General features: G+C 42.3%; 2 protein-coding genes across 2 annotated transcripts; both read right to left on the reverse strand.

Annotated features, from left to right (window-relative positions):
• Positions 1-6,516, reverse strand: LOC145631545 (uncharacterized). Its single transcript, XM_081683651.1, has 3 exons — positions 5,986-6,516; positions 1,114-1,217; positions 1-1,015 (listed from the first exon to the last, which is right to left on the reverse strand). Exons 1-3 carry the CDS (start codon positions 6,514-6,516, stop codon positions 1-3), a joined length of 1,650 nt encoding a protein of 549 aa, XP_081539777.1.
• Positions 6,517-6,546: 30 nt separating this feature from the next.
• Positions 6,547-9,450, reverse strand: LOC145631552 (uncharacterized). Its single transcript, XM_081683664.1, has 3 exons — positions 8,152-9,450; positions 7,039-8,027; positions 6,547-6,940 (listed from the first exon to the last, which is right to left on the reverse strand). The coding sequence occupies exons 1-3, from the start codon at positions 9,448-9,450 to the stop codon at positions 6,547-6,549; spliced, it is 2,682 nt and encodes an 893-aa protein (XP_081539790.1).
• Between the last annotated feature and the right edge of the window lie 10,408 nt (positions 9,451-19,858).

A 19,858-nucleotide genomic window follows, 5' to 3' on the forward strand; every position in this document is an offset into this window, starting at 1 on the left:
CTAATTTGGGATGCTGCTGTACAGCTCCTGTATCCATTTGCATTGCAATCTACTCCAATTCTTGTTTATAAGTTGCTTGACTCTGTCCATGCTCACCCTACCAATAGCCTTACAAAGCTTGGAAGGGTGAATGACAGCTTTCTGCCAAAAAGCTGTATTCCTAGCAAACCAGATGTGGTAAACAACACAAGCCAGAACTGTCAGAACCACCTTCTGCTGCACCTTATCATTCACTGCTTTGAGCCAGTTTTTCCAAACCTCATCAATACAGTAATTCTGACTTGGAATATGGAGCCAATGGGCAATTCTCATCAAGCACTCTTGACTGTATCTACAATTAAAGAACAGATGCTGCCTGTCCTCAATATTAACACCACACAACAAACAACTATCCTCAGCACTAGCATCATATTTCAAGAGTTTCTCTCTTGTTCTTAGTCTATCATGCATAGCCAGCCATAAAATGAAAGAATGTTTGGGAATATTGAACTTATTCCAAACCCATTTACACCAATCCACCTTTGTTCCAGTTCCCTGCAGCCATTTGTAGCACTCAGAAATTCTATACTTGCCATTCATCCAGCTATTTTGCTCAAAACCTTCTTTTAGCCGGTCCTTAACTACACATAATCTCCTCCAAGCCCATCCTGCAGACTTTTTAGGACTATAATTCCACCAGTCTTGGTCTTTAATGTACACAACATGAACCCATTTCACCCACAAAGAGTCCTCTTTTTTAGCTATTTTCCACACATACTTCCCCAATGCTGCCCTATTCCACATACCACAATCTCTAATACCCAGGCCACCCTCAGCTTTGCTTTTGCAGACCCAGTCCCAGGCAATGGGTAGAGCCTTAGACAACACAACATCTCCACACCAAAGAAAAGCTCTGCACAACTGAGTAATCCTCAAGATAACTGACTTGGGTAAAAGCACACACTGAGCCCAATAAGTATGCAGACTAATCAGAACAGAGTTCACCAGCACAACTCTTGCAATATAAGACAGATTTCTGCAGACCAGCAGGTAATTCTAGTCAGCATCTTATCAACTATAGCATCAAAGTCAGAAACTCTCAAGTATTTAGCATTCAGGGGGATGCCAAGATACGTAAAAGGAGCTTCTCCTATAACAAACCCAGACTCAGACACAATTTCCTGCTGCATTTCAGGCTGCACACTCCCAAAGTAGATAGCAGATTTGTCAGCATTAGCCTGTAAACCAGAGCAACCCTCAAAAGCTTTCAAAGCTCTTGATGTGAATTATTGATCCGAAAATCAACAAAACACAAGGGATATGTTTAAGTCTAATTCTATACAGGAAATCCACCAAGAATTAAACAAAAACTAAGATTAATCAATTAAGAATCCACCTAATTAATCAATCCAAACGAATGTTTTAACTAAAACAAGCAAAACAGCAATTGATCGCAATCAACCAAAACTCAAGTATGCAACTTAAGAAAATAAATCTGAATATTAATCTCTGTATATTTATTTGTGTGTTTACAGCCCTATTTATAAGACTTAGTTTACCTAGGAAGATTAGGACAAGTCCCTAATTCAATCCTAATTAAACTAGAATTCTAACTTGCTTGAAGAGCAAGCACCTTGGCGCACAAGCATACACCAAATTGATTTATTTTGCTAACTAACTGATTTTTAAAGCAACTAAATAAATAAATAAAAATTAAAGAATTAAATAAAGATTAAAGATCCTAATGCTTGAACCAAGAAAAACCCTTTCAAGTGAAAGGTAAAAACTTGTAAGCAAAATCTAAGTAAAGAAAATTCAAGAAAGTTCAAGAAAGTGAACTAGACTCCAAGAAAAGTCACTAAGCAAACCGTGGCTTTGCTTTGATATCCAAGAAAGTGTCCATGCAATGCTTGGCTTGAATCAATGTTTAGGGACAAGCTATCTTGATGCATGATAAGCAAATCTTCGAAGTTCTCCATGCTTAGACTTGCATCATCCTCCTCTTCTTCGAAAGAATTTGTCCTCAAATCTCGAAGTTCTTCATCAGGAATATACTTAGCCAAATCGCCAACATTGAATGTAGCACTAACTCCATATTCTCCCGGAAGTTCTAACTTATAAGCATTGTCATTGATCTTCTCAACAATCTTGAAAGGACCTTCACTTCTAGGCATCAACTTATTCTTGCGTTTTCCTGGAAATCTTTCCTTTCTCAAATGTAACCATACCAAGTCTCCAACATTGTAACTTTTTTGCCGTCTATGCTTGTTTGCTCTAGCTTTGTACATGTCATTTACTTTCTCTATTCTTGTTCGAACTTGAGCATGTAATTTCAGCATACTCTTCAACTTAGACTCGGCATCTTTGTGAATTAACTCACCCTTAGGCAATGGAACAAGATCAATTGGAAGTTTTGGATTGACTCCATAGACTACCTCAAAAGGACTATGTTTGGTAGCATATGTAGGTGATCTATTATAAGCAAACTCCGCATGAGCTAACTTGATGTCCCAATCCTTTTGTGTCTTACTCACTAACCCACGCAAAAGCGCACCAAGAGTACGATTAGTAACCTCGGTTTGTCCATCAGTTTGTGGATGGTAAGATGTACTAAAGAGCAATTTAGTTCCCACAGGCTTCCATAGAGACTTCTAAAAGAAACTCATGAACTTTGTATCTCGATCACTCACAATAGTTTTCGGAATTCCATGCAATCTAACAATATCTTTGAAGTATAATTCCGCCACTTTCATAGCATCATCCACTTTGTGACAAGGAACAAAATGAGCCATCTTAGAAAACCTATCCACAACAACCATAATAGAGTCTTTCCCCCGTTGTGTTCTCGGCAATCCCACAATAAAATCCATAGAAAACAACTTTGAACCATGTAGTTCATCAAGTAGATCATCTAATCTTGGAATAGGAAATCGGTATTTGATAGTGATGTTATTCACACTCCTACTATCAATACACATGCGCCAACTCCCATCTTTCTTTGGGACGAGTAAAGTAGGCACGGCACAAGGGCTCATACTTTCCCTCACGTATCCTCTAGTCATAAGCTCTTCAATTTGCCTTTGCATCTCCTTTGTTTCTTCCGGATTACTTCTATAGGCTGCCTTATTAGGTAAGGGTGCTCCCGGAATCAAGTCAATTTGATGCTCTATCCCACGAATAGGAGGTAGTCCCGGAGGTAATTCCTTAGGAAAGACATCCTTGAATTCTTCTAAAACAGATTCCAATTCATACGGCCTCTTTGCTTGTTTATCTTGATCAATTCGAATCTCATTAGAAACAAGTATATATACCACATTGTTGCTGCAAATTTCTTTTTCTAATTCCCTCTCACTAATCAAATAAGAATTCTTCGAATTAGAGGTAACATTAGAAGACTTGTTGCTTATCAAAGGTTTTAAAGCAACCGGTCTCTCTTTTTCTCCTTTTCTCACAACATACACATTAGTCCTTCCAACAAACTTCACAAATCTATCATATTGCCAAGGACGGCCTAATAGTATATGACAAGCATCCATAGGACAAACATCACACAAAACTTTATCATGAAATTTACCAATTGAAAAGGAGATTAAGGCTTGTTTAGTTACCTTAACATCACTCGAATTATTAAGCCAATGAAGCTTATAAGGGCTTGGATGTTCAGTAATTGGCCACGTCAATTTGTCTACCAAAGTAGTAGATACCACATTAGTGCAACTCCCCGTGTCTATGATCATGTCACACAACCTATCTTCTACCTTGCACCTTGTAAGAAAGATTTTCTCCCTTTGATTGTTTTCCATAGGTACGGTTTTAGAGTGTAGCGCCCTTCTTAGAACCAAACTTTGACCATGAGTCTCGGGATCAATTTCGTCAATATGCCCCTCCTCTTCTTCAAAGTTTTCCTCTTCGTTCTTTTCTTCATAGTCACTACCCTGCTCACACTTAGCTTGTTCTTGTTCCCACTCTTGAGCAGTCATTACTCTTTTTGATGGACAATTAGTTGCAATGTGACCAACACTACCACACTTGAAGCACTTCCTATCTTCAACAAGCTTTTTAGGAGCTTCAAATTTTGATTTAGTCTCCTTGTAGTTCGAACTAGAACCACTTTTCTCCAAGCTGTTCTTCTCAAAAGGTTTAGTGAAACCCTTTACAAAGGACTTAGTGTACGTCCCTTTCTTCCCCTTTATCTGTTTTTCAACTTTCAAAGCTACCTTGCAAACATCCTCAAAGGACCAATATTGTTGCAATTCAACTTTTTCAGCAATATTATCATTCAACCCCGAAATAAATCTAGCAATCTTATGCTCAACAATCTCTTCTAAGCCACATAGCATGCATAACTTTTCAAATTCACCAATATAATTCTCAACAGTCATAGAATTTTGTTTAAAAAGTTGCATCTTAAGATAAACATCTTGAATATAATCACTAGGTACGAACCTTTTTTTCATGTGCTTCTTGAGTTGTTCCCAAGTTGAGATTCTTGCACGCCCCTCCTTATGCCTCTTCTTCTTTAGAATATCATACCAAAGACTAGCATAACCGGTCAGTTTCAATTCAGCCAATTTGCATCTTTTCCTTTCATCATACTCCTTGTAATCAAATAGTGTCTCGGCCCTTCTAATCCACTCAAGGTATTTTTCAGGTTCATTCATACTCCCATTGAATTCGGGGAGATCTAATCTAAGGTTCCTATCATCATCCTTTGGTCGATCTCTCCTCCTAGGCCTTGGTGATTCATCACTTGAGGAATAATTATTTCGTTGCCTCCTTGGGTTCCTCCTTGGTTGTTCTTCCTCACTTGAACCAGAATTAGGGTTAGAATTCCCTTTCCTTGAAGAATCTCCAGCAAGAGTATCAAGCCTTTTTAATATCTCATCCATCCTTGCTGCCAACTCGTCAATTCGCCTGTCTCTTCTAAGATTTTGAGCCTGTTCTAAGGTTAATCCCCTTGGAACTTGTGGAACCTCCTCGTCACTCATGATTCCTACACAAACCAAGTCAGTTTATGCAAAAATCTTGATTAAAAGATCGAATCTTGAAGGAAAACTAGGCAACACAAAAACCGGACTCCCAACCGCCAATCAGTGCACAAACACCAAATGTTTGAGGCTGTGTAGAACGTGTTACTCAACAAAAAATTATGAAATTTTATATGGTGATAGCTGGACGTTTTTAGAGTTCAATGCAAAAAGAATCACGCAAAAATTCCCAGCCAATTGTTCCCAGTTTAATTTTTTCCGAAGTTGCGCAAACCTGCTCTGATACCAAAGATGATGTGAATTATTGATCCGAAAATCAACAAAACACAAGGGATATGTTTAAGTCTAATTCTATACAGGAAATCCACCAAGAATTAAACAAAAACTAAGATTAATCAATTAAGAATCCACCTAATTAATCAATCCAAACGAATGTTTTAACTAAAACAAGCGAAACAGCAATTGATCGCAATCAACCAAAACTCAAGTATGCAACTTAAGAAAATAAATCTGAATATTAATCTCTGTATATTTATTTGTGTGTTTACAGCCCTATTTATAAGACTTAGTTTACCTAGGAAGATTAGGACAAGTCCCTAATTCAATCCTAATTAAACTAGAATTCTAACTTGCTTGAAGAGCAAGCACCTTGGCGCACAAGCATACACCAAATTGATTTATTTTGCTAACTAACTGATTTTTAAAGCAACTAAATAAATAAATAAAAATTAAAGAATTAAATAAAGATTAAAGATCCTAATGCTTGAACCAAGAAAAACCCTTTCAAGTGAAAGGTAAAAACTTGTAAGCAAAATCTAAGTAAAGAAAATTCAAGAAAGTTCAAGAAAGTGAACTAGACTCCAAGAAAAGTCACTAAGCAAACCGTGGCTTTGCTTTGATATCCAAGAAAGTGTCCATGCAATGCTTGGCTTGAATCAATGTTTAGGGACAAGCTATCTTGATGCATGATAAGCAAATCTTCGAAGTTCTCCATGCTTAGACTTGCATCAGCTCTTACTAAGAGGGAGACAGACTTCTTATCAGCATAAGAAAATAACATCAAATCATCAGCAAAAATTAGATGATTTAATCTTAAGGATTTGCATCTTTGGTGAAATTTGAAGCCTCTCTTTGCTCCCACTTTCTTAAGCAATCTTGAAAGATACTCCATCACAATGACAAACACCAAAGGTGACATAGGATCACCTTGCCTGATTCCTTTCTTACCCTTAAAGAAACCATTCAGACCACCATTTGTCATAATAGAGAAAGAAGGGGAAGTAACACATTCCATGACCCAAGAAATGAACTTACTAGGGAAGTTTAAAGCCTGCAGCATATCATGGATAAAGGACCAGTGCACAGAATCATATGCTTTCCTCAAATCCACCTTAATAGTACATCTAGGAGACTTTCTCTTGTTATTATACTCTTTTAACATATCCTGACACACTAAAATGTTGTCCAGAATAGATCTCCCAGCAATAAAAGCACTTTGATTCTCACTAATTAAGCCAGGCAACACCTCTTTTAATCTATCACATAGCATCTTATAAATGATCTTGTACAGCACATTACATCATACAATTGGTCTAAACTGAGTGACTTTAGTAGCATTGTCCAATTTAGGAACCAGAGTCAAAGTAGTTGCATTCACCTGTTTCAGAAGCTGACCATGCTCAAAGAACCCTAAAACTGCCTTACATACCTCATTCTTCACCACTCCCCAAGCATTCTTGAAGAATTTGCTAGAGAAACCATAAGGGCCAGGAGCCTTGTCATCCTCAATACTCCAAACAGCATTTCTCACATCATCCTCAGTAAACACTCTGCAAATACTCAGATGTTGTTCATCATTCACAATAGGCCCAGCATCTATAACAGCTTGATGAACTTGTCTAGAAGGGGTCCCACCAGTGCCTAACAACTCTTTATAGAAACTAATAAAAGCTTCAGCAATTTTTAGCAGGGTCCTGAATAATATCACCATTCTCCAGCTGAATGCTATACACATTATTATGCATTCTTCTTTTCCTAATACAAGCATGAAAGTAAGAGGAATTAACATCACCAATGTAACTTTGCTTTCTGCTTCAAGAATTTCAACTTTACAGAATGAGCAGCTAAGAATCTTTCCCTGGCATCACTTTCCATTTGATTCAACTCCAAATTTTGAGGATCCTTGTTTAATTGACACTGCACCTTTGCTAACTTAGCATCAGCTATAGCATCTGCACTTTCCACTGAAGAGAAAGTAGTCAAATTTAACACTTTGAGAGCTTCTTTCCCCTTTTGCAGCTTCCTTACCACAATGAACATATCAGTTCCTCTCACATCACTATTCCAAGCCTGTTGAACAGCTTCCTGGTATCCTGGAGCATCAATCCACATATTAAAAAACCTGAAAGGTTTCTTAACATTCCCCTTACACCCAAACATCCTCATAATACAAGGACAATGGTCCATTAAACCTTCAGGCAAAAAATCAGCTCTAAACTCCCTACACTTATCAGTCCATAGATCATTAACCAAGATCCTATCAATCTTTGTACACACTCTATCACTCCCTTGCTGTTTGTTATTCCAAGTAAAGAACAGACCCCCAACTTTAAAATCCATAAGATCATTTTGCCTAACACATTGTCTGAACTTATCAATCTCAGCAAAAGTAACTGGTGAGCCAATTCTGTCCTTAGTATTCAGAACATTATTGAAATCAGCCCCTAAAATCCATGGACCCATAATATCCTTCTTTATCTCCCCAATCTGATGCCATAAAACCTCTCTTTCATCTGCAGTATTCAGCCCATAAACAACTGTATACCAGAACACAAATTTAGAAGCCTTATGAACAACTTTCACATGGATCAACTGAGTTTCAACTCTATCAATCTCAACCTGAAAGATATCAGGTAACCAAACAATCCAAATTCTCCCTCCAGGATGCTTACTATAATTTGCAGTCACAGACCATTTACCACCAAAGCCAGTGAAGACCTTACCAAAATTACTAGCCTTCACTTTTGTCTCCAGGAGCCCAAACAAACCAATTCCTTGGTTCTTCAAAAACCAAAGAACATCACACACTTTATTTAGTTTGTTAAGGCCCCTGACATTCCAAAAACCCCAATTATCCATGGAGAGTGTATGAGCACTCCCCTTTCTCCCAATCACCAAATAGAACCCTCCCATCTGCTGCTTTGCAAACTGATCCCATAGAGCATTTGTCCCTATCAGCTATTCCAGACACAATATCTGGATCAACATCAACAACAAACTTATTCTTATCTACTCTGATGCCTTGAGGTTGGTCTGCCTGCTGGTTTTGCTGAGCCTTAGGCATCCAAACCTTCCTTTCTACAGGCTTCTTCTGCTGCTTCTGCCTTTGTTGTTGATTCTTAGCAGGAGGCTTATGAGACTTAACTCTGTGATTAGGACAATCACTATCTCCATGTCCCATACCTCTACAAACATTACAGATAATAGGCTTCCTTTCATATATCACTTTCAGCTTAACATCAACATCACATTCATCCTGAAACTCAATCTCATCAGGCAGCTCACCATTTATTTTAACCTTGACCATTATCCTAGCATACTCAAGCAATTCCTTGGTGGCTGTGCTTCTATCAGTCTTAACTGGTTCCCCAATTAACCCAGCTATTTTCATTAAAGAAGATTGACCCCAGAATTTTAAGTTCAAACCAGGCAATCTGACCCAAGTGGGTACTTCAAACACCTTCTCATTTCCCAAATCCAAACCTGGCTCCCACCTCTTCATCATTACAGGCCTACCATCAAACAAGATAGGTGCAGAGTTCATCACCTTTTCCCTTCCTACCACTGTCTTGAATCGAACCAGAAACACCCCATTATTCATGGCAGAGATTCTATCAATTCCATATTTACCCCAAATTCTTCGCACAAACCCACTCATTACAGACAGTGACGGTTTACCACATAGAACATAACAAACAATTGCTGATTTCCAAAACTCAATTTCAGGTAGAACATCTTCCTCAGTTAATTTCATTTTCACCTCTTTTCTATTATCCATGTTACAGCATGAATTACAATCAACTCCATTACTACCAGCCAGATTTAAACCCTCATCAATCGTATTCTTAAACATACTACTCCAGCTAATACCACCTGATTCATTAGGGATTGCAGAAACAGGGGTTTCAAAAACTGGGTTCCGAAATTGGGGGTTCAAAAAGTTTTCCTCCAAATTAACATGAAAATCATTTCCTAACCCATTATGTTCATTAATCATCAACAATGGAGTTGGATTAATAGACCCAGAACAAACATCAGAATCTACTGTTCCATTGAAATGCATAGGAGTAAGGGTTCGAATTACCTGTAGCCATCGATTAAATTCTTCACTATGCAGAGCCTTGTCCTCCTCCATCACTATTCTCACCGGAATCTCCTCAATCGCCTCCCCATCCAGCCAGCTTTCAACCGAAACATCATCCATGGTCATACTCTGTTTTTGTTCATCGAGGTTCCTCGTTCTTGGCTTCGTTTTCTTCTTCCCTTTCGATTTTGAGCCCGAGGACTTCTTTCCCTTTCATTTCCTCCGTTTTGCCATGGAAATCGGCTTCCAAAAAGCTCAAAAAACAAGTTGAAAATGGCGGGTATCTTTCTCTCTCTAGAGTTTCTCTCTCTAGAGTTTCACTTTCCACTTCATTTGATTCGAATTTGCATAATTCCGTCCCTTTTGTTGATGCTATGAAGCAAATGCCCCACTATTCCAAATTTTTGAAAGACCTTTTGAGTGGGAGAAGGGAGTGTGAGACGGTGAATTTGACCGCCAATTGTAGTGCAATTCTTTCCAACAAACTTCCTACCAAATTGAAAGATCCGGGTAACTTTTCCATCCCTTGTTCTATCAATGGCATTGAATTTGATAAAGCCTTGTGTGATTTAGGAGCAAGTGTGAGTCTCATGCCCTATTCCGTCTACCAAAAGCTTAGTGTAGGAACCCTCTCCCCCACTAACATTACTCTCCAACTAGCGGACCGTTCCGTTAAGTTCCCCATGGGAAAAGTTGAGGAAATTCCCCTTAGGGTAGGAAAGTTCACATTCCCCGTGGATTTTTATGTGCTAGAGATGGATGAGGATGAGAGGATTCCTATAATTTTGGGTAGACCATTTCTAGCTACTTCTAGAGCTATCATCGATGTGAAGGAGAGGAAGATATCCTTGAAGATTGACAATGATTCTATTGAGTTTGATTTGACTAATGTCATGCAACAACCCTCCTCAAGTGGTGAATGCTTTAGGGTAGATGTTCTTGATACCGTTCTTAATGAATTTTCTCGCTCCCACTTGCATGCTACTAATGATCCTCTTGAAAGTGTGTTGTTGAATGAATCAAAGATAGGTACTCACAAAGAAGACATACAATTCTATGAGGATTTGCTTGAGGAAAGCAAGAAGGAGTGAAAGGATGCGAGCATGGAAGAAGAGGCTCCTTACATTCATGACCTCTTTCAAGTTGAAGAAAGAGAAGAGAGCCCCAATGGTAAGGGAGCACCAAAGGTAGACTTGAAACCTCTACCTTTGGGCTTGAGGTATGTGTTTTGGGTGTTTTTGTCCCTCGGGAGAGTTACAACACGAAGACTGATCCGGTGCGGCCCGTACCTGCAAAACAAACAGAGACACCGGTTGGGTGGTACTCCGCCTCTGACGAACAAGTTAGTAACTTGAAGGGAGAGAAAAAGGTGCGGAAGTTTAGGTGGGTATCTGCTCGGATTCCAAGCTTAGATGTCTCTATCACAGAGACAGTTTGTAATAAATGGTAAAACGTACCCTCCAAAAGAGGGGAATCTCCTTATTTATAGGGTCCTCGGGATTCGTGCCCCTGATTAGGTCACTGAACCCTAATCATTGGTGGGTTGTGCCGCATTGCGGCTTTCTCGGGATTTGGGCCTGAAGGCCACCATTCCTCCTAGGTTTCTGGAGTGACACGTGTCAAGTAGGGGTAGGTCCACCTTGGGCCATCATGGGGCTGACACGTATCATCCTCTGATTGGACCACGTGGCGGGGTATAATTACCCTAAACATTTGCCCCTCACAGATGTGACGTGGCACGCCACGTGGCATCTATGACACGCGTCACGCTCCGATTGGTGGTAATTTTACCGCTAAAGAGTAACCGTTCACCTTCTGAGTAAATTATGGGAATGCCCCTGCATTTACCCTCTATATATAGCTGTTTACCTCATAATTTTGTACGTTTACAAAAATTTTCAAGAGAGACAGCTTTGAGAGAGCAGAAGTCATCCGTTTGAGTCAAGCGCAAGCAAGAAAACTCATTCTTCGTCAACCCAGCCGGACCCGTCTATCTTCAGATATCAAATCTAAAGGTACCATCTCTGCCTCTCTCAGCTCTTTTTCTTGTTTCACCGCTTGTACATATTTCTTGCAATAAATGGATGCATCACCAACACACACGACACAACCTAGGTTAGAGTCCAGCCGGTCACTAGGGACGGCTGAGTCTAGGACTGGGAGTGCCGTCTCGGGGTGTTGGGACCACCCTTTTGCTTGGATTCCGACCATTTATGTGTCTGTGTAGGACACAATGGCTCGGACTATGCAGACGGCCCCCGATCCGGACTACAGAAGCGAGGGCTCAGGCGATCAAACGCCTGAGGGAGAAGCGTCTGGTCAGAGAAACCAGACGGCTCTAGAGAGATCCCCTCCGCGTGCCCCTTCAACTCCCGCAGATTCCTTTTTGGAAGAATGCGACCAAGACGGCGATAAAGCCGTCTCAGCTTCTTTGCCACAAAATGAGGAGGAGACGGAGAGGGACAGCTCCGCCTCCACTTCTGAGAGCAGTGACGACTTGCCACCGCTTGAAGATAGTGAGGAGGAGGAGAGGAAGAAGTGGAGTGAGAAGGACGACCCCTTCAAAATCCACGTCTCATCCTAAGACAGGGGTCACATGGAAGAGAACTTAAAAAGATTTAAACAAATGCACCCGTTAGGAGACGAGTACAAGATTAGAGTGCCGCCTGAGGACGGCACCATCGCCTGGCAAGACGATCAACAGAACGCCAACAGCTACTTCGGCTGTTATGAGGCGGCGTTCAAGGCCGGTCTTCGCTTTCCCCTTCACCAGGCGGTGAAGGCAATCTTGAGAGGCTACGGCCTCGGAGTCTAGCAACTTACCCCCAATTCTTGGGCAAACATCTTGGGGTATGTTGCCGCCTGCGAACTCCAGGGGCTCCATCCCGGCTGGGAAGCTTTTGCTAAGATGCATTATCTTAGCCGAAGCCCAGGCGGCTGGAGGGCGTGGTACACTTTAATCACGCATCCCCAATACATGATGACCTTAGACAAGGTCTCCAAATTTGACGACTGGAAGCACAGGTTCTATCTGCTATCGGCTCCCAGCAGGCGGGAGAACTACGAGTTCCGCCAATACAATAAGAAGCCCGAACTGATGGGCCGGAAGTGCGTGAAAGGAATGGTGTCCTTCGAACAAGTGTATTATTCTGATAGCGGGTTTAGAATTATTAGAAAGCTAATATGTTCAGTAAGGTCAAGTTATCGGAATGCCAGGGTAAGGGCCGCTTCCGATCAGTAATATTAATATAATTAATATTACAGCTTAATCTTGACTGAACCCTTCGGGTCGCACCCAAGAAAAATATAGGAAACGACTCGACGAATTAATTCGGAAGAAATTAATTCGTTGCCCGAGTGTTAAATATTTAGACGTCGGTAATTCGAGCTTGGAGCGTCGAAACCGATCGCCGAAAGTCGAGTCAAAAATAATAAAAAGACGAGACGCGCAAAATAATAACAAATCGACCATATTCCCAAAATACCCCTAGCATCGGAATGCCCCGAGCATCCGAATGCTAGGGGCAAAAATGTCCAAGCATAGGTGGGTAGCAAGCACACCAAGCCGAGCCTAGCATGGCCGGCTAGGTGCGTGCTAGCGCACCGTGCTAAGCAGCCACGCATAGCAGCAGCTAGCAGTCGCGTGCACGTGGTGCGTGCAGCAGCTAGCTGCCGCAAGCTAGGCTTGCTAGCAGCGCACGCACTAGCAGCCACGCACAGCAGCAAGCCCGCACCAAGTGCGTTGCTTGCGCGCACAGCAGCAGCCCGCATCTTGGTGTGGGGCTGGGCTCGTGGCTGGGCCATAGGGCTGGTCACTATGGGGAAGCTTGAGGAATATGGGAGCAAGTGGGTAAGGACATGTGGCACAAGGAGAGTATTGAGTGGGGAGCAAGTATGGTCCCCTACTCTCCATGTGGTCCTCACCAACCCATTTCACATGGTAATGCCACTTGTAGATTTATTATTAGTTTCCAATTTTAATTTAATTTAGCTTTAAATTAATTTGTGGAATTTCATGATCCCACATTGATGGTATAGAAATTCCCACTCATACTTTCCTCTATAAATACCAACCTTGGGATTTGGAGTAAAGTGCTTGAGTGGGAGTTAGAAAGAGCATTCCATATTTTAGGAAAAACTCTATAACTCCATTAACACTTGGGTTTTGGTCGGACCTTGCTAACTCAAGGGTAGCGGACCTAAAAAGTCGTGTTCATCCTTTGTGGGTGGATACCGTTAGAGGCACGACATTTGCGGTGCTCAAGGCTTTCAAGTAAGAGCCCGTTTTGAGAGGGCGAAGCTCGCTTCAAGGGTATGATTCGTTCTTCCTTTTCTTGTGCTTATTTACTTATGCTTTATGGTTTTATCAATTATGAGTGGTTCCTTGGGTCGGGGTTGTTTCCGCGGTGAGTCGGACTCACCAAACCCCAGCAGTGCGCTCTTCCTCAGATCCCAAATGAGGACTTCGACGAAATAATTGAGGCAGATTTTTTCGGCCTCACAGACGCAACCTTGTCAACCGGGGAGACAATAAAAGTCCCCATGAACCGGATCCCTAAGAGCGCCTGGTTTAGGGACGAGTGTTTCTTAGCCGCCTGCGGGCTAGGAAACATGTTTACCAAACGTATGCGCCTGAGTTCACATCCGCCTGTAGTACTTCTGTATCAGAATTGCTTGATGATGTATTAATTAACTTTTTCCTTTTTGCAGAAGAAGCTTTAAGCATGTTGCATACAGAGAAGACATCCAAGCGGTCCTCTGCAACCATCCGCAAGGAGCTTGCGGAAAAATAGGCGGCCGCAGTCAGGGCCAAGGTAAAAAACGCTTGACTCTTCCTTAGATTGGCCTCAAAGTTTATTATCTCCGGATGTTAACTTTAACTTGGTTATTTTCACAGGGAGGAGAGGTAGGAAAGACGTTTGAGAAAGATCTCAAACGGGCCAGGGAGGAATCCGCATCCACCCCTAACAAGACCAAAATGTCCGCCTCTGCCTTGACTCATGGCGTCTCAGCCAGGAACCAACAGATGCGGATAGGGGGGCGAAATGAGAGGATAGGCGACAGTCTATGCCTCGACCTCTTCAACCCCCTATCAGTAACCGGGGGGTTCACCACGCCTGCAAGCGACTCCCGCTTGGCCGGCGCTGAAGGTAAGAACCCATTTGAATCCCCGCCTGAGCTGGGGTGGGCTTTGCGAGTGAAATCCCACTCCCAACAGACGTCAACCTCAGACGGTCGGCAACAGATAGGTGCTGCCTTAATTTCGCACTCATCACCTGTTGATTATGGTGCAGATCAATCTCCTCGCTGGCCAGACGTCCAGAGGCATGCTAAGGCCATGCTGGAGGCGGTGAGCAGGAAGGTCAAGAACGCTATCCCTGGGATAGAGACGTTCAACCTGGAACGAATCCTGTCCCTTCTGGCTGAGGTAAGATACTTAACAACTTTTTCCAAGTGCTTTACTCCGCCTGCAATACTAACTTGATTTGTTTTGCAAGCTCTGCTGCTGGTAGACGGGCTCAAGCGTCCTTATTCCCGCAAACGGGAAAAGGTAAAAAGGGCCAAGAAGTCCGCCACAGACGCTGATAATGTTGCTTTATACTCCACTATGGTAAATGAACTTGAAACTAAAGCAATCACAATGACACAGGCGTCGAAAATCCAGCAGATGGAGGCGGATCTAAAGACGGCCAACTAGCGGGTGAGCGACGCTGAGACGGCTCAGAAGAAGGCGGAGGAGGCCCAGAAAAAGGCAGATGAGGGCCTCAAGAAGGCTGACGAGGCGCTCAAGAAGGCCCAGGCGAACCTTGGCACACTCTAAGGTGTTTTTGAAGAGAACACCAACTTGGAAGCCAAGGTTGAGAATCTGGAGAAGGAGGCTGCCCAGGCTCAGATAAACTTTGCAGCAACTCTAGAGGCGGAGCAAAACCGCCTGCTTGCTGAAAGCGATGTTTACAACGACGCCCGCATGAAGATCGCCTAGGCTGCCTGACGAGGGGAAAACTAGGTCGTTATCTAATCTTCCCTTGGTCAAACTAAATTTATAAACACTTAACAAACCTAAATACGTGTATAGAGGCAAGTCAAGGGTCAAACCCAAAGGAACGGTAATGTTCAAGCACTTTCAATTATGCGCCTAAGCTAGGTCGAAGACAAAGGTAAGAGAGAATACTAACAACTAACAAAACAAGTAACCAAGGAAATAAAACACTAGGAACGGGGATCAACAAGTAATCATGTCAATTGCAACAACATGGGAAGAGCATGCCAATCAAAGGTTGTGAGGACTAATGATAAGAGCAATTAATAGGAATCAAAGAGCTATCTCCTAATTGTTAAGCTAGGGTTCACTATGAATAACAAACTAAGAGAATCACAATCAAAACCAATCGATAATTGCAATTCCTAAATCAATTGTTCATGTCATTAGCAATTACAATGAATCTAGCATAATTCTCAAGGCCTAATTGAATTACACACATGCAAACCTTCACTAATCACTTTAATCTCAACAATCAATCAACATAATTCCCAAATTAATCACAATTAATCAATCATACAAGTTTCACCCAATTCCTAGCCAAACAACTATTCAAGTATCATCATATATCAACTAACAACTATGGAAATCAAGAATTAACAAAATATCAAGAACAATTACATTAATCAAGCGTCAAACATCAAAATTAAGCCAAACAAACATGAAATTAAACAAACATTAAGGAGAGATAGAATTAAGAATGCTCAATGATAATAGAGAAGATCTTGAACACAATTGTCACCCTTATATCTTCAATCTCTCAATCACCATTGAAATCCTTCACTTTCTCTCTTTAAAACTACTCCTAATCTAGCCTAATATAGAGAGAGAAGCTCTCAACCTAAGAGAGAAAACTATTCTAAGACTAAGAATTATGTGAATGAATGATAATAAAAATCCCCAAAAACAATATATAAACAAAAGGAGAAAAGAAACTTAAAATCGTAAAAGACCCAGAAGTCAACGCCCTCGGAGAAATCGGCCGCGCCCGCGGACACCTTGAAAGCCGCGCCCGCGGCCAAAGCCCGCGCCTGCGGGGCCAAGGCCCACGCCCGCGGGGAGCCCGCGGCCAGCTCGCGGAGAGTTACTGCCCAAAATGGCAGAAATGGGTTACGACAGATTTGCAGGGCCAACTTTGGAAGGCTGTAACTCACGATCTAGGAATTGTATGAAGGCGTGAAACCTTTCATTGGAAAGATCTTCAAGTCTAGTTTCCAACCTAACTTGAATCACCTCAATCTGATCTGTAGAACTCGAGCTATGGCCGAAACAATGCAGAAAGGTCCTTTTTGATACTTTGTAAGCCTTCATTTTCCTTTGTTTCTTGGATTGGCTTGACTTTGCGTGCTTGGCTTACCTAACTTGGCTCCGTTAAATTCCTTGAATGCACTTGAGCTCCCTCCTTGATGATTAAATCCCGGGAAGCTCGACACACCTACAAAACAAGTCAAACAAACGGAGAAGCGAGGGAAAAAGCCGAGAAATGAATAAAGTAATAAGAAAACCACTAAAAGCACGCATTTCTCTAAACTAACACACAAACACGCAAATCAAGCATTATTCCCTAAAAACACGACATAAACGACTAAAAACGAGCATAGAAATATAAAGAAAACATAGCCTAAAGGTGCCATAAATGGCACGGATCACTGCCTTGTACCCAGACAAGGATTATGGCATCTGGGCACTGGCTCACAAGTACGCCGAAGACGTGGTGTACTTGAGAGAGAAAGGTGAGCCAGAACTTGAGTCCTTTGACGCCTGGGCTAACGCCAACACTAAGCTTCCCGCGCCTGAGCTACCTGGTCCTAGTGAAGCGCATGAGATTCCCTCAGATGATGAGGAAGAGAAGGAGGACCAGGAGGAGCAAACTCTTCTTTTTTTATTTTTTCTTTAATCTGCGGCAGTATGCCAAAAACTTGCTTTTCCGGCCTGCGTGCCGAGTATTCTTGTATTTACCGGCTGAGGAGCCGGGTAATCAACAATTTCTATCTTCTCCCGGACGGGGTCCGGTTAACATTTGATCCACTACAACCGTTTGGTTGGGTGGACTTTTTATGAATGCACCGATTGAGTCGGTTTTGATCATTTTGCATTTATGTTTGGATTTTAATTTTTGCATTTGTGCGTATATGCCCGATTTTTATCTAACTTATGAAAAGCATGCGGCGATTTTTTGCCTAACTTATTCAAAGCCGGCTGTCCTTGCCCCTTGACGGCTATGTGGTTGGTTTCAAATTGAGTTGGTTGATTGACTTGGGAACGTCTGATGATGCAAAGAGCATGATACGTTTGTAAGTCAATCAATCACAGTAGTGATTGCCCCAAACCAAGTGCACAGCCGTACACCAACAGTCGTTCCATTCTCTAACCAAACGGTTTTTCTCCGTCTTGGTAGAGATTGCATAGCCATTGCACAACTATTTTGCCCCAATTGGGATAGAAAGTGCAAATTTGGAATAAATAACCTAAGTGAGAACTTCAGCCGGTGACCGACTGATGCCTAGGGGCATCCGGTATTCGGTAACTTGATCGTTCTTTACAGATGATTCTGGTTAGACGGCTATGAGTTGACCAATTTGGTCGTTCAATTTTTGTCGTTTGCATGGGTACGTAGAACCGACAAATAGTCTGTTCTCTGCGACGATTGCACCCGGAGGGGTGTCGCCGGACGCCTTTGTCCATGTTGGGACAGACGATTTTATAAAATGAGCAACCATCCGGCCATTTTATCCTTTGGTCTTGTTTAGGACCGGTTGTATAGCCACTAAGCGTTTTTGTGCTTAGTTTTTAATCGGAGCATTGGCCGAGCGTTATTACAACATTGAATTTACACTAAGTGTCGAACTTAGTTGGTTAAACAAAAAAGCCTGTCTGGGTATTACCCAGACGGACAGGCAATTATTAAATCATACCAAGTATCAAACTTAGTTAAATAAACAAAGGATCCATCTGAGTATTACCCAGGCGGTCAAACAAATGTAACCTTTACTAAGTATCAAACTTAGTTAGGTAAATGAAGAATCCGTCTGAGTATTACCTAGGCGAATAATAAAAAAACAACAAAAAAATTTTGCAAACAAAGTCTGAATTCTCATTAATTGACTCACTGTTTACAAAAAATTTACATTCTCAGAAGTAATACTTTTTCAAATTGTCTACATTCCAAGTTCTAGGCAGGCGTCTGCCGTCTGGAGTTTCCAGGCGGTAGGTGCCGTCTCTTACTCTTTCATAAATCCGGTAGGGACCTTCCCAATTTGGAGTTAGCTTTCCCAGCTCATTGGCCCTACCGGTTGCCTCCATTTTCCGTAACACTAAGTCGTCAACCTCCAAGGGACGCTTGTGTACTCTCTTGTTGTAAGCTCTGGTCATTCTCAGACGGTAAATCTCATGACGCAAGGCGGCATTGCCCCTGCGTTCTGGGAGTGAATCCAATGCCAGGCGCATTGCTTCCCAGTTTGCCTCTTCATCATATAGCATGACTTTGAGAGTCGGCTCGTAATGTTCAATGGGCAAGACGGCTTCAGCACCGTAAACCATGAGAAATGGGGTTTCATCGGTTGCCCCCTTTGCTGTTGTCCGGATGGCCCATAGGACATGGATTAACTCTTTTTCCCACAAGCCACCGGCTCTTTCAATTTTCTTCTTAATGCCGTCTGAGATTAGTTTGTTGAAGGCTTCAACTTGGCCATTTGCTTGGGGTCGGCCGACTGATGCAAAACAGCTTGAGATCCCTTGATCTCCCAACTAAGTTTTAAGCTGAGGCGTCTCAAACTGAGGACCATTATCGAACACCATAGACATAGGCCCCCCATACTGGGTGATAATGTTCTTCCAGATGTAGGAAATTACGTCTGAGGTCTTGATGTTCTTAACCGCCTCAGCCTCCACCCACTTGGTGAAATAATCCACAACCACCAAGATGTAGCACTTTCCGCCTGGAGAAGGCGTGTAAGGACCTAAGATGTCCATGCCCCATTTTGCAAACGGGATTGGGCTGTGGATGGCCGTCAGATCAGTAGCCGGACGTTGAATAAGTTTGCCGAATTTTTGGCACTTGTCACATTTCTTCACCAACTCCTTGGCGTCTGCCTCAAGAGTAGGCCAAAAATAATGTCGTCTGGCTGTGACGGCTAGGGAGGCGCAGAATCCCGAGTGCAAGTCTTCGAGAACTTCTTTCCCCTTTTTCGGGGTGACACACTTCAACAAAGGCTTCAGAAACCGCGCCTTGAAGAGTTCTCTATTTCTCAACTCGAAGCTTGCAGCTCGCTTCTTCAGGACCGCTGCCTCCTGTGGCGAATCAGGAAGTGTACCGTCTGAAAGGTAGTCCCGGATGCCATCCATCCAGGTAGAGCTTCGATCAAGAATTCCAATGGGTTCTTCATAGATGATTCTTTTTTCAAGTACTTCCCAGAAGACTGACCGAGGCGTATCATGGCAGGCGGAAGATGCCAGTTTTGACAATGCATCCGCCTGGTTGTTGTCCGA

Source organism: Chenopodium album, chromosome 1 (assembly GCF_948465745.1).
Source record: "Chenopodium album chromosome 1, dcCheAlbu1.1, whole genome shotgun sequence".
NCBI lineage: Eukaryota > Viridiplantae > Streptophyta > Magnoliopsida > Caryophyllales > Amaranthaceae > Chenopodium > Chenopodium album.